The sequence below is a fragment of the Culex pipiens genome, chromosome 3 (genome assembly GCF_016801865.2).
Source record: "Culex pipiens pallens isolate TS chromosome 3, TS_CPP_V2, whole genome shotgun sequence".
NCBI classification, from domain to species: Eukaryota; Metazoa; Arthropoda; class Insecta; order Diptera; family Culicidae; genus Culex; species Culex pipiens.
This window is the reverse complement of record NC_068939.1, coordinates 125,021,106-125,043,734: the sequence shown is the minus strand read 5'-3', so window position 1 is coordinate 125,043,734 and position 22,629 is coordinate 125,021,106. Positions and strand designations below refer to the sequence as shown.

Here is a 22,629-nt window from a genome sequence, read left to right as displayed (position 1 = left end):
AAAAGAAACGTCAGATTCCTCTCGGTTTGTAAATAAGTGCCACGGCCACGAGTCGTTATCGGTAGCCGGCGGAACGACGGATTTCCCGAACACCGGATTATTCCCATTTCTGTTTGTCCCGCGTTCCCCTATCCTAGACTTAGTGTTTAACAGTTTGGACAGTTTGTTTTAAGTATTTAAGTGACTTTTTGTTGATTTTATACATTTTGACAAAAATGGTGCAGGCCGCTAAGCAGGAGGTGAGTGATGTTTTGTATTTGGAGCAAAGCGGGGGAAGAGAGTAAAATGGGGTTTTTTCCGATTAATTTTAGCTGTACCTGCTCAACTGGGAGATCGCCAATCTGACCCAGAAGCTGATTTCCTTTTCGGAGATGTACTCGGCGGTTGATTTGAAAACCGTTGAATATTTGGAAAAGATGATCAAAACGACGGACCGGTTCCTGACGCAGAAGACGCTGGTTCCGGTGGGCGAGTGGGACGCCGGGGACAAGGCCATCTTCGAGGGGTACACATTCTCGCGCAGCATCAACTGCAAGATGTGCGACCGTTCGATCAAGATTACGAAACCGGGCCTGCTGAAGCACCTGGCGGAACACGACATTAAGGTGGAGAATACGCCGAAGGTGAAAACTCCGGCGAAGGAACCGGTGACCAAGAGCGAGAGTAAGGGACCGGTTAAGAGGAAAGAACCCGTTCAGAACAAACCACGATTGCACAACGAGAAGCCCTGCCTGGAGGTGGGCTGCCTTCCGACGATTAAGGAACCTGTGTCGAACAAAATGAAAAAGTTTCTAACCAACAAGAGCCCGCAAGACCAGCTGAAAGCAACGACCGAACGGAAACAGGAGCAAGTCAATAGTCCGGTGCACGCGGCGATCGCCGCCGATTTGGAGAAGATTTTGGCGTACAAATTTCCGAACGTCAAGGCCCACCCGTTCGGTTCGCGTGTGACCGGTCTGGGCAACGACACGAGCGACGTGGACATTTACCTGGATTTGGACGGGAATCAAGAGGGAAATTTGTCCAAGGACACCATCCAGCGGTACTCCAACCAGGTGCAGGCCCTACTGCAAGCGTCCGGTCACTGGAGTGAGTTCAAGCCGATTCTGAACGCTCGCACGCCCATCCTGCGCACCTGGAACCTACAGCAAAAGCTAGACTGCGACCTGTCCTTCTCTAACGGACTGTCCATGTGCAACACCGAGCTGATTCAGTACTTCTTCGAGATTCAACCCGTGTGCAGTGCCGTCACGCTGTACGTCAAGGAATGGGCTCGCTATCTCAACATCGAAGCCCTGAACGGGTACACCGTAACGCTGCTCACGATTTTCTTCTTCCAAGCACACAAACTGCTGCCCTCCGTGTACCAGCTGCAAACGAACAACTCCGAGGAGCACAAAGTTCGTCGTATTTCGCGTAAGTTTATCAAACGAATCACAATTCCCAGCTCATCTTCAATCCCCTTCCAGATTGGCGCGTCGACTTCGAGCGCAAGTCCCTGGAACAGCTCAAGATCGTCCCCATCCCGGAGGCACAAATCGAACTCTACCTAGGTGGCTTCTTCGCCTTCTACGGGGAAGCGTTCAAGTTCGAAACGAACATGGTGTGTCCCTTCCTCGGAACGCCCCAGCTTAAGATTCACTTCGACCCGCTCGGCACCCGAATCCCGGCCCAGATGAAAGCACTGCGCGAGTACTACGCCACGCTGAACATGAACGAAGCCCACCCCGTCAACGAGCTGTTGCAGTACGCGAAACCGATGGTGGTGCAGGATCCGTTCGAGCTGAACCACAACGTCGCCAAGGGCCTGATGCCGATCAACGTGAGCAAGTTCCGCAAGCTGTGCGCCGAGACGGGACCGCTGCTGCAGAGTGCTGCCGCCAAGGGACAACCAGAGGCGTAGGCCGCCAGGGGGCTCGGTTTTAATGGGTTGATGAAATTCGCACAAGAATAAACTTCAATACATCAAGCAGAATGGTGTGTGTTTTCTTTTGTTGACACGAAACTAAGATAACGCTACCGAATTTTAGAGTTGTTTTTTTTTTAATGTTTAACAGTTATGTAAAATTTCTTGATCTTTAACCCTCCACAACCCAACCCCGCCCCTAAGTAGGCTTCGATTTAAAAATTCGCCACAAATCAATTTTTCAACCAATTTTTAATCTTAAAAAAGCATTGGAAATAAGATTTATTTTTGGGTTGGATGTTTAGCTTCTTTTATGTGATTTTTCCAATGTTTAAAAAAAAAAAATTTGTAGACTATGCCTCCGTGCATTTTTATTTACAATTTAAATGATAATGGTATAATTCTATAGCGGACAATGAAAAAAAAAACATACAAAAAAAAGTTACTGTTAAAACGTGAAAAGACAAGAATCGCAAATGTTAATGATAGGAGTTGGTAGAATAGGCCAAACACTACCAAAACAAACATAAACTACCGTCATCAAGGGTGACATTGGATCTGGGGGGTGAAATTGGGTCATACAAATATCACCCCTTGATGACGGTAAACAATATAAATGCAAATTAAAATACTAAAAAATAATACAACAAAAACATAAAACAAGAAAAGTAAAGTAGAACAAAAGTTGCTCTTAATGACCACTTGACGACACGGGAAAAATAAAAATCGTCGAAAAAAAATTTTACTAACATTTTTAAAGGTCTAAACACTAAATATTTCACCCTTTTTGAAATGCTAGTTTTTATTTTTTGAGGAGATCAAAATGTCCTCCTAAACAACTGAAAAAATAAAAATTATCGAAAAAAATTACTAATCTAATCTAATCTAATCTAACACAAACGCAGCCAGTCCGATGAAAGCATGCTGGAAAGTCTTGTGATTAGATTACGCCCCAAGCACTTTTCTTGTCATTATTAATAATTGCAGTACATCCGAGAACACCCGAAAATGTATTGCAAAAATTAAAGCGGCCCTACTACGTTGTGTTTACCGCAGAGAGGATTCTGAGAACGGATCACATTTCACAGAATCTACAGGGGAGGAAGGATGCGTGGACATACCGTACCAAACGCTCCTGTTTACAGTTTCATATGTGTTTTGTATGATGTGTAAAGTGTAAAATATAGTGTGGTTATATAATCAAATAAATATAATAATGCAATATAATGATCATTTAATAAAATCCCTTCACCTATATATAATAACCAAGCACCCAAGCACACAAACAGCGAAACAATAGAAATGAAAATGAGCATGCAAAAACAAGACAGCGCGTCCCCGTGGTCACCGCACTAATGATGCCATTATTTAATTATAATAACCACGCACCCAAGCACACAAACAGCGACACAAAAGAAATGAAAATGAGCATGCAAAAACAAGACAGCGCGTCCCCGTGGTCAGCGCACTAATGATGCCATTATTTAATTATAATAACCACGCACCCAAGCACACAAACAGCGACACAAAAGAAATGAAAATGAGCATGCAAAAACAAGACAGCCCGTCCCCGTGGTCACCGCACTCATAAAAGAGACGGAAAATAACACGAAAAAACAGGACTGAGCGTCCACACAGGCACCGCACTACTGATGCCATTATTTAATTATAATGACCAATCACCCCATGCACTCGAACAGCGACACAAAAGAGACGGAAAATAACACGAAAAAACAGGACTGAGCGTCCACACAGGCACCGCACTACTGATGCCATTATTTAATTATAATGACCAATCACCCCATGCACTCGAACAGCGACATAAAAGAGACGGAAAATAACACGAAAAAACAGGACTGAGCGTCCACACAGGCACCGCACTACTGATCTAAAAATTATCGAAAAAAATTACTTACATTAATAAAGAGCCAAATACTAAATATTTCGCACTTTTTGAAATGTTAGATGCCTTTTTCACAAATAAGATATCCCGCATAATCAAATACCAAAGGTGAAACTGTCGAAATCATAAGAAAATTATTTCTGGTATGGTTACCATTTGTGATATTGTTGATATAATGTCACGACCATATAACAAAATTAAAATGGTACTATTTCCCGAATTGTTACACTTATCTTGACATATTCGAATGGTTGATTTTTTTTTCCTACAATTTAATGAACGGTATCTATTCGTCATACGATTAGGATGGTTCGAAACAGCTATTGTTAGAACATAATAGTACTGTAGCCGGTATGATAAAAGTTATGATATACTCGGTATGATTTAGTCAAAGAAACCTAAGCGGAAAATTTCCTAAATTTCCTAAGTCCTAATAATTGAAACAATTGCACAACAATTAATGGTACGATATAATTATTCCTCATATGTTCGGTATTATTTCAAACAGATTTTGTATGATTGAGCCAAAAATGAATTTTAGCGAAAATTTTCTTAAGTCCCAATGATTCAAACAATTGTTCAACAATTCATGGAGAAATATAACTTTTCGCCATATGGTAAGGATTTTTCGGAACAGCAATTGTTAAAACATAAGGGTACCATAGCCGACGTAGTATTTCCAACTTGAAGTTCAGCGAAAAACTCTTAAGTCCCAATAATCCAAACAATTGTACAACAATTCATGGAACGATATAACTGTTCGCCAAACGCTTAGGATTATTTGAAACAGGTATTGTATGATTGAGCCAAATGAACTACAGCAAAAACAAATCTTAAGTCCGAATAATTCAAATAATACTTTAACAATTCATGGAATGATATACCTGAATTATGGCGAAAATTTTCCTAAGAGTCAACAATTCAAACCATTGTTCAACAATTCATGGAACGATATACCTGAATTCAGCGAAAATTTTCCTAAGTCCCAACAATTCAAACCATTGTTCAACAATTCATGGAACGATATACACTCAAACCCCGATGGTTTGACACCAACTGTTGTCAAACGAACGGGGTCACGTTTTAGTTTGACACCCCTTTTACACGGAGTTCACACACACTACTAAACGTTTGTTTTGAAAGTGTGCGTGAGCGCCGTGTAAAAAGTGACAGTTCGTCACTTTTTAGTTTGACTTTGACCAACCAACGGGGTACAAACTAAAAAAGTGTCAAACGAAAAAGTGACCAACCACCGGGGGTTGAGTGTACCTGTTTGCCATATAGTTTGTATGTAAAGCTAATTTATTTTCGTGATAATTTTTATAAGTCCAAATAATTTCAACAATTGATTGACCATTATCAGAACGATAACTGTTCGCCATGTGATTGGTCTATAATTAATTTGTATGGTTCTACCATACATGTTAAGATATATTTATGATAAATTTTGAGGCCACATTTCATAATAAAATGCATTTTAAACCGCCAAACGCAATGTAACTGAGATAGCTCAATTAGATAAGGCGGCAGCACCACGGAAGAATCAACAGGAGACATCATCATCAAGCGGTAACAAATCCCGGACATTACAAAAAAAACGCTCACCATTAATAATCATATACTTACCATTCCCGTTAAATACACAGTTCCCAGAACATTTGTAAAGTTTATTTTTTGGCTCCTCCCTTTTCAAATGGTGTCGGTAAGTGTCGGTAAAGCAGTTCACCATTTAAAATCATATTTTATTAATTTGTGGTACGGTTCACATAAAATAAGAATTGAACAGTTTGGGGTAGGGTATGACTATGATCCACGAAAAAAATCCCTTGTAAAAATGTATTGTAACATTACCTAACGACCTATTCAATAAATTGTAGGATTGTTTGAGGAATGGAAAATGTACGGTTGCACCCTATTTGGTGTATTATCAAGATCATTTAGGAAAAATCATTCGACAAATGGTGACTGTATGGTTGTTGACTATGCGGGATACCTACTCTAGGATTTCGCAAATTGACTTTTCATTGTATTTTTTATTTGTATGAAACTTTGTCCATCGATTATTTGTGTCTAAATGAGCCATTATGATTTAGGAATATTTAGTAAACAATAGTGACACTCCAAAAAGGACTATTTTTTAAAAGACCGATTCTTAGCACTTGTTTACCAACCAGTCATTTTTTTTTTAAATTGAACCGCACCAAAGTTCCTATTTAAATATATCTGTGAGCAGAAGTTGTAAAATGTATGAATGTTGAAAATTTTTATTTTTTTAAGCTTCACAAAAAATTACAATTTTGCAGGTTCGTGAAATGTGATATTTATCAGATTTCGGATTCTTTTTGTATTAAAAAAACAATTAAAGTGAAACGAAAACCTCGAAAAGTATGACCAAACTTGCTAGCAATTTAAATTGCACGCAAATAACAACAAAAAGGGTGTAGCTCCAAAACATCACTGTTTACACGAAAATTGACTACAAATTCGGATTCAGCGGCCTAATTACTTTAAGAAAGCATACACTGACCTTTACGACATATGCTTGCAACATCATTAACATTCCAACGCCCAAGGCTCCAAAAAAGTTGGAACGGTACAGTCATCCCACATATTCGGAACGGTTTCCAGATCGGCCAATGTTCAAAAAATCATAGCACATCGATAATTGAACTTAATGATTCGCTTTTACCTTCATTTGAAAGCTTTTCTTGCGATCTTTCGAATGCTGTATCGAACATCTGCAAATTTTAACTTTTATATGAAGTTTTTGAAGAATTACTTTGACCCTTGAAATCCACAAATTCGGAACACTTTTTTCTTACGAATGTAAACAAACTTTGGATCTCTCCAGGAGTACATATTTATTACCAAAAAATGACTTCACACACCGAAACCAATGAAACTCAAGATTAGTTAGGTTTTATACATGGTTTGATAACTTTTTTGTGAAAATATCAGTTAAATTCAGGTGTTCCACAATTGTGGGAGGCACAATAACATCCCATAATTATGAAACAGGCCATTTGGAGGCAATGTTTTGCTGCTCTGGACAAAATAGTCTTGGAATGAAGTTTTTTGTTCAAAAAGTACTACTTTTACTAGTGAAATAGCAAGATAATGTCCAAATAAAGGTTCTAAAAATAGTAAGGTCGACAGAAAAGCTACTTTTGGCATGCTATTGACAAATTATCATAAAAGTGTTCCGAATATGTGGGATGACTGTAACTTCAACTCAATGGTTCTCGGGCATAACTCAACCAATCAAGATGATTCTTCTTTCCAGTGATTTGTTAGGATGTCTAGATGATTCTAGACCTTTGCAGAACTTAATTTGATCAAATCTGTAATTTTTGCGATCAAAAACATCGTTCCAACCTCGGTTCCAACCTCGGTTCCAACTTTTTTTTTCGCGTGTAAAAAAAAATTCGCCAAAAATTCCGCGGAGGCAGTTGTTTAAAAAAAGTTGGAACGATGTTTTCGGTCGCAGAAATTACAGATTTGTAGGATCATCTAGACATTCTTACAAATCACTGGGAACAAGAATCGTCCCGATTGGTTGAGTTATGCCCGAGAACGGGCGTGTTGAAGTTACCGTTCCAACTTTTTTGGGAGGCTTGGGCGTCCGTGTAAGTTGGACATGCGTTGGGCGTTCCAGTGTTAATTAGTAGGCCTTGCTTCTCTGAGAAATTTTGAAAATTGGCATTTTTTATCCACTAAAACTCAAATATCTCGGCTCCGGAGTGTCGAAATTTGTATTTTCTCAAAGGAAAAATGTTTGCCATGAAATTTCCTACAAGCTGCATGTATTGGTTTTACTGGGAAAAATAGGCTACCCAAAATTAAATGAGCATTTCTGAAAAAAGTTTCGAAAAAATGCGATTTTTCGACATAAATCCACCTGGGAGAGTCCAAAAACTTGAATTTTGGTCCAATATTGATAGTGCGTCATAATCTCTGAACAAAAACCTATCGTTTGAAGATAATATACACCTGATCGAATCAGTTTTTGTATTGATTACAAGTGATTTTAGAAAATTTGTTTAAAAAAAGTGACTTTTTCAGTAAATCGACTAGGGGGTGTGAGAAAGTATTTTACAGTGTGTAAAAAAGGAATTTACACCCCTTGGGCACTATGCACATTTTGTGATGAAACATGTAAACAATTTAAAATTTTATCGAGGTTTTAAGCGAAGATGGCGTTCGAATGGTGAACGCCCGAAATGTCAAAATCACGCAGTGGTACCAACATTACGGAACAAGTGTGCCATGGCATGACAGCCATATTTTTTCTAATGTTGGTGCTACTGCGCGATTTTGACATTTCGGGCGTTCACCATTCGAACGCCATCTTCGCTTAAAAACCTGGTATCCTAGTACTACGTTTTGTTGAATACCTGGGAAAAAAGTATGTTTCTGGAGTTTTTTTTGAAAAGGTCCAATAAACCAAATTTTCAGTTTTTGATTTTTGGGTGTTTTTTGATACCCCTGACTCAAGGCGGTTTGAAAAACACCCAAAAAGCAAAAACTGGAAATTTGGTTTATTGGACCTTTTCAAAAAAAAAAAACTCGAGGTTTGTTCCATGAAAACAAAAATTACGAAATTCCATACATTTTTGACAGGTTGCTCAAATGAAACAATAACAACGTTTTTGCCTAGGTATTTAAAAACGTGGGTTTTATAGAAAACCTAGATGTATGGGTATCAAAAGATCGGAAATTTTATGCCCTTTCCGATGCCACATAGGTTGACTTGTGAATTGTGGACCGGTTCGGATGCCGGTGGATTTTCCGACGACGTAATTCCGGGTTGGTACGAAATTCCAACGAAAAATCTATTCTATCGATACAAAGACCCCCAAAACGGTGTTATACCCACTCCAAAATGTTTATTTAGCAATTCTATGGTCATATATTGACATTTAGATAAATTGAAAGTTTGCAAAATTAAGTTTAGATAAGTTTCATATAAAATTTCCAGAGTTATACAAACTTTTATACTAAGTATTTAGTAAACTTTATTTTCAATCTTAATTATTTTTTTAATCAGTCAAGAATGCCTATTTGGAGTTGGTAGACTGGATTTATGGTGATTTGTCAACAAATAACATTATTTATGTTAGTTTTTCGAAAGGTGTACAATTTTTTTTGTACCCTTTTTGATTTCTGTAATAGTATTTGTTATATAACTTTTTATAGAAATCATCTTTTCATGAGCTTTTTGTAGCAAAATGTTAGGCATGAGTTTCTGAACAAAACGTAGTATTAGGTTTCTGTAAAATTTTACATTGTTTACATGTTTCATCACAAAATGTGCATAGTGCCCAAGGGGTGTAAATACTTTTTTTACACACTGTATTATTTTTTCTTGTCTAAGAAAACATTGTTCCTCACATCATAATTTATCATTAAAGAAGTGAGCACCTAAAATTCCTCGACATGACCTCAAAATGGGACAGCCTAATGTACAATAGGACCTTTTGAAAAAGTAAGCGAGTAATGACTAAAATTCAGTCATTCGTTTTTTTATACGAGCAGTTTTTCAACTCTTTCTTTAGATAACATCTGAAGAATGTAGGAAGTGTTAAAAACCTCTTGTATAAAAAAAAACAAAAGACCAATTAAATGACTGTTACATACAATTGAAAAGCAAATGAAATAAAGACAAAAATAAATCGACAAAATGCAAAAAAATGCCAAAAACCAAAAAAAATAAAAAAAAACCAAACAGGCAAAAAAACTGAAATAATTATTGTTCCTGAAGCAAAGAAAACAACACAAACTGTGTGCATAAATAAAATCCACACAACAGAACGAAACAAAAGTAACACCAAAAACACATTAACTGTTCAAAGCAATCTCCAAAAACTGCAACGAGACGTTTTGCAAGCTCGACTCAACACGTGTTGTGACTTCAAGTCCGCGAGAGTTCTCTCCAGCCTTCGTGACTCTCTCCTTTAGCTGGATTGGCCACAGCAGCAGCGTCGTACAGCAAGACAGACAGTAGCACAAACGAACGCTTTAGTTTGGAGATCGTGACCGCCGCAAAAACACGACACATGGACCATTAAACCAAGTCGGATCAGTTAATGGTACAATGGGTTGGAGAATGGTTCGGAAAGTGAGATTTGTGTAGTGAAGATAGTGACTAAATATGAGTTCAGTTTAAAGTGCTTTTGAGTGATTTAGTGAGTTTCATTTACATTAAACAAACATATTTAGGCTAATTTAAAGTGGAACGAAGAAAAAATGCCATAAATTTATGTTAACTTTCGTGAGTGAAGAGTGAAGAATTGATCGAAATTTACAGTGCCAGCTGTCCAAATCATGGCTTTGAAGCTCATCACTCGTCGATCGATTGCATGACGTGATCGTTTGTCTTATTTGCTGTAAACACACAAACATAACCCGCCGCCGCCGGCCCAGAAAACATCTGGTTCAATCGAACTTTGATTTGCCGTAAAGTCCATAAATATAAAACTGTCTCTCTAAATACGACCAACATGTGATCCAGTTGGGACGCACAGGAATTGCTAATCGGTGAGTGAGGATCGAGAAGATTTGGGCAAAATGGAAAGTACCGGAAAAGTTTATCACGCGACCCGGAATTTTATGTTTAAATATTTTTTGGCGGTAAGTTTTCTTTTGTCACATTTTGAAAATCAAAAGCAATAAAATACAAACTCTTTTCAGTTTGTGTGGATCGGATTCAACTTTGTAGTATTCTGCAAAGCATTCTCCAACTATCACCATGAGCCAGAGTTTTACTATCTAAGCAAAATCTTAGGCGTAAGTCCACTTCACACTTGACTTGACCTGACTTGTACTAGACAAATCTAACGTTCAATTCCTCCGACAGAATGGCCTCTGCGTTTCGCGCGGAACGGCCCCCGTGCTTAACCTGACCATGGCCTTGATTACGCTGCCAATGTGTCGATCACTGAACGTGGCGTTGAACGGGGCGTTTGGCAGGTGGTCCGTTCGCGTTTTGGTGTTTTATCTGGAGAAAATCAAGGTGCTGCATCTGGCGCTGGGTGTCGGGCTGATCATTGTTGGGGGTGAGTGAGAAAGGTGTAGTTATTTAAATTGTTTAAAAACTGTCTTTAAATTTTAGTGATTCACAGTATTGCGCATTTTGTGAATATTCACAATTTTATCGAGAACTACGATGAGAAATATAACTCAATCAACTGGGCTTCGAGACAGGACGATGTAAGTAAAAAGAACAAATTATTAAACTGTCAACTTAAGAAATCTTAATTTGCATTATGGATCGCAATTTTTTTTTAAAGTGTCACTAAATTGCAAATTTAGTTTTTTTCAGATTTTTTTTTTCGAAAATACTTAATTTAACATAATATGGGTAATATCCAAGGCAAAATTTATAAAAAATGTCACGTCGGTCAATCCATATAGGAGAAATAAGGATTTTCAAAACAATACGAAATTTTGTCAAAATTGTAGTATTTTCGAAACAATAATTTTTGTTTTTTAATTAAAGAAAAATTATGATTTTTTTTGCGAAAATAATACAATATTTTGTCGAGATTCGAGTACTTTATACTAGAAACTGTAATACAGCCAATTCTTGTCGTATCCGAGTATTTTTTGAAATATACTGTATTTTGAGAAAACTTTAGTATTTTACATTAAAATTCTAATGAACAGCAAATGACACTTCGCTAAAAAAAAACAAGTTTTCAACTAATTTTGGCAACTATTCACATTCAGAAAGGCTATTGAAATTTTCAAAAACCTGCTAGGGGAAATCTACCCTTTCCAATCAAACACCTATCTTCGTCATATGGAGAGTTTGATGCTCGATTAAAGCTCCAAAAATACTATTTGGGCTATAAACTTACCAGCAACAGCACCGCCTCGAGTAAGCACGCAAATGTATGCCACTTACTGGCCAAAAAGATCACATTTAATGCACTTTTGATCATAATTTGTATTTTGCGAGACCACTTCTCATCATTTTGTTGGCACACACAGTGACACACACGAGAATCCCTCAAACGCTTAATGAATATCGCCAAAATTAACTTCTCACTTTCGCTTACTTTTTCACGGCGCTTAAGATATGAAATTGCTTCCAACTACCGGCAACATGTTCTTTTGATCATTAGTAAGGCACTCACTTGAAGAATAATCCCGAAAAATGTAATAAATTAGCAAGCGCCATCAAAAAAACAAACGCGCCAAGTCGTTTGACGTTTCAATTTTCACTTTGCATTCCAATCGAAGGCTGAAGAAAACCGAGCGAGAGACGAAGGCAAAAAAGAACAAAGGCTGGCCGTCAACACCACCAGCAGCACAGCCAGCGATGCCAGAAAACTTTCCCTATAAAGGCCACTTTTCGTGAGTGTTCGTTTGAACTGTCAGCGCAAATGGCAACTCTCGACAGAGTGTTGGAAGAAAAAAGAACTAAGCCGATATTAGAAAAATGGGCGTGGCCCAATGCATTCGCCTCGATTAGAATACCCTTTGGAATTTTTTTTGTTTAATGCTTGGTAAAGAAATAGAATAACTTTTAGTGAAAGTGAAAATAAACAGAAATGTTCACAAAAACTTGCTCTACTCGTTGGTGTACTTGGTTTTAGTAAAATTCAAGGGAGACTCTAGATTATCCAGCATCATTCAAACACGACCGCTCCTAATAGATTAAAATGGGTAGATTTCCCCTACGTCTTAAAAAAAAATGTTTCGTTTAAAATTGTCATTTAAAAAACAAGGTGCCTGTCACTGTGCTTCTAATAAATGTCAGCCTGAAAGTGGGCAAATTGAATTGTAATGTCCAATAGGTCCAATTAATCATTCAAAAATAACAATTTAATATTTAAATTTATTAGCTTTAAAAAAAATATTTTCAAATTTGAGGTTAAGCAAATAAATTCAAATTTACTTACAAAACTGGTCTTCTCAAAATGCCTCTAAAACTGAAGATATTTTTTGATTTCTGTTTCCATAACGTATAAAACATGTAACCTAGAATTTTTTTTCCGTTTATTTACTTTACTTTACTTATTTTTCTTGAGAAAACATGACGCTTAGAGAGTATTTAAATAATCCTATTTATCAATGCTTTAAAAATAATTAACTAATAATAGTTAACTAACCTTTGAAACATTTAAAAATACGTGGAGTCGGAGTCGGAGTCGGAGCCAACCATTTGTTGAAAGCTGGAGTCGGAGTCGGAGCCAACCATTTGTTGAAAGCCGGAGCCGGAGTCGGAGTCGGCTAAAACAAAGCGAAAAGTGAGACAACTTGGGATTCTGGACATATGAATGAAACAAAAATTGTAGAAAAAAATGCATCAACATTAAAATTAAAATCTTCTTTCAATTTTCACCTAACAGAGCAGGCTCCGCCTACTGCTCGCCACGCCCACCGGCTTCTCGGGCTGCGTAATGCTTACCACGTTGCTGGCCATCGCCTACTTCTCCTCTCGTCAGATGAGAGATCGCTTTTACAACAGCTTCTTCGCAGCTCACCACCTGTTTCTGCTATTTTACGGGATGATGTTCTATCATCCGCTGAGGTGGGTTAACTCCGTGTGGTTTTTGGATAATCATGAGTAATTATGATTTCGATTGTAGCAACATCATCAAGTACCAAACCAACTTGAAGACGCACCCAAACGGATGCGACATGGTTGACGAAGCGGTACTCCGGAACGACACTGTCCTTCAAGCAATCTGCAGCGAGGAACCTACGTTCGAAGCGGGAGAGAAAATCGCTTGGATTTGGCCACTAATTGGACTGTCCGTCTACCTGTTGGACGTAACTTGCCGCTATCTGACGACTCACTCGAGTTCCCGGAAGGTCGCCACGCTGCAGTCCCACGTGCTCCCGGGAAAGGGAATCTACCTGCGACTTCGGTTCACTCGGACCAAACGAGTCCCGGTCGGTGCCGGCCAGTACGTTCTCCTCCAGTGTCCCGCCATTTCCACCCTCGAGTGGCATCCGTTCACCGTGATTGATGTAAGGCTTCTTGACCTGATATTATTAACAATTACACTAGCTAAAATCGATTCTCCCTCTCGTAGTTTCCAACGACGATCCACAACACGGTTTCGCTGGCGATTTCGGTCCGCGGAGATTGGACGCAACGGCTGTACGAGTTGGTGTCGGAGAGGGAACGCTACAAGCATGACTACGGGGTGGAGATCTGCCGTCGGAGGATCGACTTCCTGCTGGATGGTCCGTATCCTTCGGCGATGACCAGTATGCTTAAGTACAAGCGGATCGTGTACGTGGGCGCCGGAGTGGGCATTACACCGTTTGCGGGATTCGTGAGGCACATGCTGTGGGTATTTTCATAATTGAGTGGATTCGTTGGAACCTTACATTTTTGGTTTTTGCAGGAATTTTGACGCGAAATGGCCGACTCGAATACATTTGATTTGGATTGTGAAAAATGCTGAAATGTTCACCTGGTTTGCGGATGAGCTGACGAAGCTACAGGAAAGGGTGGGTTTTTAAACCAAAAACTAACAAACTAACAAACTGTGAACATTGATAACAAAATATTTCTTATGATTAGTCGTTTAAATGCGACGATATCAACAATCCCTCCTCCTCGACCCCCGGTGGTTGGTCACCTTTTCGTTTGACACTTTTGGTTTAACAAAGTCAAACTAAAAAGTTACGAACTGTCACTTTTTACACGGAACTCACGCACACTATCAAAACGAAAGTTTGGTAGTGTGTGTGAATTCCGTGTAAAAGGAGTGTCAAACTAAAAAGTGATCGTTTGACAAAACTTGGTGTCAAACCATCGGGGTTTGAGTGTATCAGTTTAAAAAAAAATCTTATCTCTTTCCTCAGTTTTGGAAGCAGAACAAACCGGATCGCTTCACGTTGAAGCTGTTTTGGACCCAGAACTTCAACCAAAACCTGGTCGAAGAATACTTTAGCGACTATCCAACGCTGAAGGCGCGGATTTTCCCGGGGCGACCCAAGTGGGACGACGTTTTTCTGGACTTTGTCACGCTTTATCCAAGGTAGAGAGTTAGATTTAATGACGGATATTTCGACGAATAATTTGTGTTCTTAATTTCAGGAAAGCGGTAACATTGTTCAGTTGTGGACCAAAAGGCCTCACCAAAGAGTTGAAAAGTCTTTGTAGGCGCTATCGAAAGCATGGCTGTAATTTTAGTTACTTCCACGAAGGATTCGGATAAAAGCATTAACTGTGTATGTTTTCAGTATCGTTAATGTGTATTTATTTATTTAACTGCCACTAACAAGGCTGCAAGCCTCTAAAAATCTATAGTATTGTTAAGTTTCTTTAGAACTTGCTTTAAAAAGTAGATCATTTCACAGCTTGAAAGATTTCCTGCTCGTAAATATCCATGAATAGTTCGTTGAAAAATAGCAATTTTTGCTAGAGCCAGCTTCATCTAAACGTTGCATTTAAATGTATTTTGAAAAGAGTTGTAGAACAAAATAAAATAAATTTTACCTCGCAAAGTGTCACGGACTGCACAGCCTTCAGGTTGTGAACATGTTGATAGTGATTCGTGTACTCTTTTTTTCCTTCGAAAGAAATCTACGCCAGAAATGTACAAATCAATACTACGTTACTACGTAATATTATTCATTTTTACTCACGCCACAACACTCGATCGCCCCATGCTGAAAAGGTTCCGTTGGCAGGGAAATGAACCGTTGCAAAAGCTTCACCACGTCGTCCCGAACACTTTCCAAAGTGTACAAAAATAAACTACGGTACAGTTCTTTGTGCAGCAATAACGAATCAAACTCATCCAGGAATTTTCTCGATTGTTTTATCACCTCGCCCCTCTATTTAAAAGAAAAAAAGTAAGAATAAATTCTTGAAAACTTGTTTCCTTAAAATCAGTTTAATACCATAAGTTCAATTCCCTGATCCGAAAGACTTGCGCTTTCGACTACCATCTTCTTCAAACTTTAAGAACCAATTGCTTGATCCCACCCAGTAGAAGTCAATCAACTGGCTAGTGCTCAGAGATCCCGTGACTCATTGGATGAAATTCTCGTTGAAATCAGCAGCCTTCTCGACCATTTTATTTCTGTATTTTTATAAAAAATGTAAGGCCATTTTGTTGAGGTTTTTTTTTTTATTTAAGCAATTTAGCAATAGAGCAATTCTCTACCAAAACCGGAAATGGATTTTATTTTTAATTTTTCATTTGGCTCAAACTTTGTGGGGGCCTTCCCTATGACCAAATAAGCTATTTTGCGTCATTGGTTCACCCATACAAGTCTCCATACAATTTTGGTTGCTGTCCATACAAAAATGGTACGTAAATATTCAAACAGCTGTAACTTTTGAGTGAATTTTCTGATCAATTTGGTGTCTTGGGCGAAGTTGTAGGTATTGTTGAGGACTATCGAGAAAAAATAGGTACCGTAAAACGGGGTGACTTTGATAGCCGGGGTGACTTTGATAGGTTTGCGCATTTGCGACTTTGATGGTATTTTTCCGCAAAATGAAGAGTACAATTAAAATACGTACGGAATGGTTTAGAATCATACTGACCGTGGTAGAGAAGTGTTCAAAGTACCTCAAAATGAACTTTTCATAAAATTTTGAAAAGTTTAAAAAGTTAGTAACCTAAAGTTAAGAAATTGTTGATGAATGTCATTATTTAAAACTTCTCAAAGTGTCATGTTTTTCTCAAGGAACATGATTTTGAATCGGAAAACGGAATGCATTTTCGGATTTTTTGGACAATTTTCCACTAGGAGAAAGTTAAATAAGTTTGTAAATAATAAATAATATGTGTTTTTGAAACACAATTTAAAAAAATCTCCGAATTTATAGGCAATTTCAGTGGAACAAATTTCATGTAAAATGTGAAAACTTGTGATTCTTGCTTCGAATTCAGTATAAAATGCAATATAACTCGAAAATTTTATAAACAAAACAAGTTTAAAAAAAATTCAGGCAAAATTCCGACTTTTTAACAATTTTACCTAAAATTTATATGTATTTTGTTAAAAAGCTTATAAACTTAGTTAACTAAATATAAATAAGGATTTTTTTCTTAAAAACTATATCAGCTACATTAGTGATGGTACATTTAACGTACAAATAAAGTTTGAACATCTTAAATATGATTTAAACAAGAAAAACTAAGACTATCAAAGTCACCCCGGTATTTAAAATAAGAATTTTTAACGTAACTATTTTTCAAAACACTACTGAAAAAACCTTTTTTCTAAACTTGTGCATGGACTTTGTGTGGCCTACCCCAGTACATGTTTTAAAAATAATAATCTTGAGAAAAACCTTTCCTGTTGGAAAATATACCAATAATAAATTGAAATCCTATCAAAGTCACCCCGGTTTACGGTACCGTCAGTGGGGGTGACTATGGGTCAAATAACGATACACCTCTCGAAATTTCTTAATAACAATAACAATTTAAATAACATCGAAAATCTTTTAACGTCGATTTGTTCTTAGATAGTTTACTAACATTTTCCCAAAATATGGTGGATTTTGATAAACACTACCTTAAATGCCAATAGTGTGAAAATTGACCCAATCTCACCCCTTAGAGGGGGTGACATTGGGACAAATGAAACTAAAATGATGCTCAAATACAACGATATGGTAAAAACAAGTCATCCAACAGCATTTCTTGTTCGAGGGAATCGTATTGACACGCTACAATGTTTGAAGTCGAGCAATTCTAACAAAAATATTAGAAAAATGATTTTTCGAGGTCATTTTTGGCCAAAAACGTACCCCAACTTTAGACATCTGCCAAAATAACAGGATTTGTTCTAGGATCGAGATTTTTTTCAGCGAAATCATCTTAAGATGTCCCCTACACAACCCCTTGAACAGAATTCAGTTTAATTGAGAATAACCTGAAAAATGGTAAAATCCGTAAAAAATCACTTTGACCCAATCTCACCCCCCAGACCCAATGTCACCCCCACTGACGGAATTTTTTTTTGAAGATTTTTTAAAAATTTTTTTTTCACTAAAACTCGATTTCCCAAAATACGTATTTTTTGATTTTCGAGATTTTTTATATGTTTTAGGGGATAAAAATCCGCAACTTTTGAGCCATAGAGAAACATGGTCAAAAAATCTGTCGCCGAGTTATGAATTTTTGAAAAAATGGTGATTTTTGTAAAAAATTGAAATTTCAATTTACAATCGAAAACCACTTTACAGATTTTTTGATAAAGGGCTCCGTTTTCAAGATATAGCCACCGAAAGTTTGATTTTTGCGAAATTTTGCGGTTTTTTTAATTTTTAAAAATAGTGACCATGAGTGACCATTTCTAAATTTTTTTTTGAAAGTTCAGAAAATTTGCTATAAAATTGTCTAAGAGACATTGAAGATTGGACCTCGGGTTACTGAGATATAACCGCTTTAAGAAAAAGAAACACAAAAATTGAAGTTTTCTAAGTCTCACCAAAACAACCCACCATTTTCTAATGTCGATATCTCAGCAACTAATTGTCCGATTTTCAATGTTCAAGCATAAAACATTCGTGAAATTTTACGATCTTTTCGAAAAAAATATTTTGATTTTTTTAAATCAAGACTAACATTTTCAAAGGGCCAAACATTGAATATTACGCCCATTTAAAATGCTAGTCTTGATTTAAAAATTTTCAAAATATTTATTCCGAAAAGATCGGAAAATTTCACGAATGTTTCATGTTTTAACATTGAAAATCGGACCATTAGTTGCTAAGATATCGACATTAGAAAATGGTGGGCTGTTTTGGTGAAACTTAGAAAACTTCAATTTTCCTGTTTCTTTTTCTTAAAGCGGTTATATCTCAGCAACCCGAGGTCCAATCTTCAATGTCTCGTAGACAATTTTATAGCAAATTTTCTGAACCTTTTTTAGAAATGGTCACTCGTGGTCACTATTATTAAAAATTGAAAAGCCGCAAAAATTTCGCTAAAATCAAACTTTCGGTGGCTATATCTTGAAAATGGAGCCCTTTATCAAAAAATCTGTTAAGTGGTTTTCGATTGTAAATTAAATTTTGCATTAAAAAATAACGTCAAATTTATTTTTGCATGAAATTTCATTTTTTTACAAAAATCACTATTTTTTCCAAAATTCACAACTCGGCGACAGATTTTTTGACCATGTTTATCTATGGCTCAAAAGTTGCGGATTGTTATCCCCTTAAACATATCAAAAAATCTCGAAAATCAAAAAATACGTATTTTGGGAAATCGAGTTTTAGTGAAAAAAAAGTTGATTAAAAAATCTGCAATTTTTTTCCCCCGTTTACCTTTTTTTTTCTCAAAAGTCCTCAACATTACCTACAACTTTGCCGAAGACACCAAATTGATCAGAAAATTCACTCAAAAGTTACAGCTGGTTGAAAATTTACGTACCATTTTTGTAAGGACAGCAGCCAAAATTGTTTGGAGACTTGTACGGGTGAACCAATGACGCAAAATAGCTTATTTGGTCATAGGGAAGGCCCCCACAAAGTTTGAGCCAAATAAAAAAATATAAAAATAAAAATGGTCAAAATTGGCCGATTTCGTAGAGAGTTGCTCAATAGCTTATTGAAAGCATATCATGTCATGTGCATGCACAGAAAAAAATAATTTAAATTTGGATGCTGTAATTTTGGAAGGTTGAATATTACCTCTTTTATGATGTAATTTTACCTCAATTTAGACTGAAAAAGTGACATTACACCAGAAAAGTGGTAAAATTACACATTTCCAGAGATAAAATAACACCTTTTTTCTGACATAATAGATGTACCCCTTCCCAGATGTAATATTACCATAATTTTTTTTCTGTGTGTCCTATGTCCAAATAAATCGTTTTGCATCACTAGTATACAATATTGTGCGCGGTCATACAATATGGCCATGATAATATTCGGAAATCTGTTGATCCGATCGATTTGGTGTCTTCGTCAATGTTGTTAGTTTTAGATTATTCAAGTAAAAAGGTACACGGAAAAAATCCCGACTTTGTTATTTGACTTTTTCAGTAAAAATAAAAATAAAAACAAAGTATTTCTTTAGTTCTCGACTTTTTCTATTTGTTTTGCACCCAAAGGAAAAATATATCTCAAAATCTGCAACAGTGGATTTGCTGTAGAAAATGTCACATTTTATAACATTTTTTGCAGCAAGCCCGTAGATCATTTTTGCCCGCGTGTAAACATTTCAGCGATCTGCAGTTCTCACCAACACATATAATGCTGGCCCGTCCTCGAGCAACATGTGCATGACGAATGCCGATTTTCAAAAAGTTTATTTTTGAAAGAGATAAAAATATTTCTATGTTTTTCATATAAAATCTAATCTAATCTAATCGAACACAAGCGCGAAGAAAGCATCCTGGAAGAACTTGCGATTAGATTACGCCCCAAGTTCTTTCTTGTCAGTATTATTATTTTTTAAAGCAATATTTCAAAATCAGGCTTCGTCATGCACACGGGATATGTCTTGCGTGTCATCACCCCAAATTTCAGCCATTTTGGTTTGTCCCATTTTGAAATATCGTGGCACTCGTAAATCAACTCGGTGATCATAGAAAAACTCTCGCAAAGTTTGACAGTTTGCTTTGCGCATACCAACATTTTCAGCTTAAATCGTATGTAACTTACTTCATTCATAAAATATCTTCATGAAACTTTCAGGAGTGATTGAAAATCATCTTTTAAGTTAATTTAATAAATTTTCTGAAACATGAAATTTTGTAATTTTCTACTTGTATGTAACCCTTCAATGCTGTGAAAATTGAGTTTTTCTCAGTGTTATCTGATTAGCCCCTAAAATATCATTTCGCGATACCACGATATCCACATTTTTAAGCGAAGATGGCGTCACGAATGGCGCACGCCCGAAATGTCAAAATCGCGCAGTGGTACCAACATTAGAAAAAAAGTGTGGCTTTCACTTTTTTGGTATTTCTGCTTGATCTTTTAGTTGCAAAGGTGCGGCCAACGCAAATTATAAAAGAGAACGGAATGTTTTGGATGTTTTGAAAATCGAATTCTTGAAAATTATTCTTGCGAAGTAACAAAACACATACAATTTTATCATGAAAACCTTTTGATTAAAAGAAGGACCCCCAATCTGCGTAGTTACAAATTCAAAAAGAAGAAAATAAACACACACACACATTGTATAATGTTGTGCACACTTCCTATCAACGTTTCTAACATAGCCAAATGAAAGTGAGTTGAATGACTGTATTATTTCCGCCAAAAGTCCCATATCTTCGAGCCAATAAAAATAACACCATATCCCCAGAGCTCGATTGTAGTTCACGATCGCCCTCTGAGTGACGATCACGAACTAGAACATCTTCTGATCTAGCCCGGTCACCAGTCAGTGCTGCTTCAAGATGATTACGATGAAGGATTTCTACCTGCGGCCCACGTTCGATACCGAGGAGGAGGCCAAACTGTGGGAAAAGGTGGTTTTTGTGATGTCAAATTTTGTTCAGTAATTCAATAACTTTGTTCAACAGATACAGAAAACCGTGACCCACGCCAAGCAGTTCAACAACGACTTTGACCACATCGTCATGCACCGGGACCTGTTTGGGACGTTTTTCTTCTACTACCTGCAGGAAATTAGGCTGAGGATCATTCAAATCTTGATGGAGTTCACCGTCGTTGAATGGCGCGAACCCAAGCCTGCAAACGAAGTCCTGGACCACTTTGGGCAACCGGTCAAGCGGAAGGAACCGGTCGGTGAAAAGGAGCTCGTTATTCCAGAGTACGGCATTCGCGTCAAGGGATGGAAGGAGAGAATTCCGATGGAGTGCTGCGGAGAGAGCTTCCGGAATGTGAACATGCTCAAGCTGCATTACCATGCCGTTCACGAGAAGCATTATCTGTTTGAGGCCAACACGTGTGAGGTTAGTAGGCTTTGCTCGTTGTTGTTGTTGTTTGTCCCACAAGGTGGAAGTAAACAAATTCAAACTAATCGTTGGTGGTACTCGTGTGCTTTTGTCTACCGATTTTGCTTTATTTTTAGATGAAGGCGTCAGTTCTAAAAATGGTTGTCTTCCGACATGAGCTCGACGAGTTCGTCCGAAGTGGACTCAAGTGCAACGCGGTTCTGAGCTTCAACCTGCTGAAAATACTGCGCAAAATTATTGCAATTATTAGATATTAAATAAATGTGTGTTTAAGCTATACTTTACGAACGACGAACACAATATCAAATAAATTATGACGTTGATTTTGTTGTGTTTTTTCTTATCACTCCTCCAGCGATGAATCTTATCATACTCTATTTTTAATTTTCTGGAAGGTAATTTTAATTTACCGTAAACATATTCAAAACAATTTTAATTTACCGGATTCAGAGATAGCATTTTTAAAAATATATCGGAATTCGGTATATCGACCGAATTCAAAGTACCATGCTTCTCCATCGAAATGAGTTCCCAGTACATTTAGCCGGAGACGCATGGTGCTTTATGTTCAATTAATTTTTTTCTGAAAATCATGTTTCCGATTCCTTTTTTAATGGATATTCACCTGTTTTTTGGCTATTTTTATAGAGTCTTGAAAACAACTGCGACCAATACAAAAATTACTGCGCAGGCTCAACTCGAGGGGAAGCATGAAGTTTGGGGTCCTCAGAAACACGTGCACTTAGAATTTTTCAAAAAATTTTAGACAGGGCCGAATGGTTTTTCTCCAAAGTCCTCCCCCTCCATTCAAAACCGGCCGAAAAATCAAAATACTCTAAATTTCAACGACACTTTGGGTACAATCTAGAGAAGCGGTTCTCAACCCTTTTCTTGGCTAGGTATCCCTTTTCGTTTTGCTTAAGCTGCTGGTACTTGACTGGTACCCAGG

At 37.3% G+C, this 22,629-nt stretch overlaps 4 protein-coding genes across 4 annotated transcripts; 3 read left to right on the top strand and 1 right to left on the bottom strand.

Moving 5' to 3' along the window:
• On the top strand, positions 1-1,975 carry LOC120412970 (terminal uridylyltransferase Tailor). The gene is made up of 3 exons (XM_039573618.2): positions 1-239; positions 312-1,416; positions 1,470-1,975. The coding sequence occupies exons 1-3, from the start codon at positions 216-218 to the stop codon at positions 1,901-1,903; spliced, it is 1,563 nt and encodes a 520-aa protein (XP_039429552.1). The 5' UTR covers positions 1-215; the 3' UTR covers positions 1,904-1,975.
• Positions 1,976-9,823: 7,848 nt separating this feature from the next.
• LOC120413014 (NADPH oxidase 4-like) lies at positions 9,824-15,003 on the top strand. Its single transcript, XM_039573666.2, has 10 exons — positions 9,824-10,439; positions 10,500-10,595; positions 10,666-10,864; positions 10,921-11,018; positions 13,166-13,347; positions 13,406-13,790; positions 13,856-14,115; positions 14,174-14,279; positions 14,637-14,812; positions 14,872-15,003. Exons 1-10 carry the CDS (start codon positions 10,377-10,379, stop codon positions 14,990-14,992), a joined length of 1,686 nt encoding a protein of 561 aa, XP_039429600.1. The 5' UTR covers positions 9,824-10,376; the 3' UTR covers positions 14,993-15,003.
• Positions 15,003-15,819, bottom strand: LOC120413015 (uncharacterized). Its single transcript, XM_039573667.2, has 4 exons — positions 15,681-15,819; positions 15,423-15,614; positions 15,274-15,360; positions 15,003-15,211 (listed from the first exon to the last, which is right to left on the bottom strand). The coding sequence occupies exons 1-4, from the start codon at positions 15,726-15,728 to the stop codon at positions 15,071-15,073; spliced, it is 468 nt and encodes a 155-aa protein (XP_039429601.1). The 5' UTR covers positions 15,729-15,819; the 3' UTR covers positions 15,003-15,070.
• A 5,246-nt stretch (positions 15,820-21,065) lies between these two features.
• LOC120412969 (uncharacterized) lies at positions 21,066-22,003 on the top strand. The gene is made up of 3 exons (XM_039573617.2): positions 21,066-21,230; positions 21,285-21,677; positions 21,797-22,003. Exons 1-3 carry the CDS (start codon positions 21,159-21,161, stop codon positions 21,935-21,937), a joined length of 606 nt encoding a protein of 201 aa, XP_039429551.1. The 5' UTR covers positions 21,066-21,158; the 3' UTR covers positions 21,938-22,003.
• The last annotated feature ends 626 nt before the right edge of the window (positions 22,004-22,629 follow it).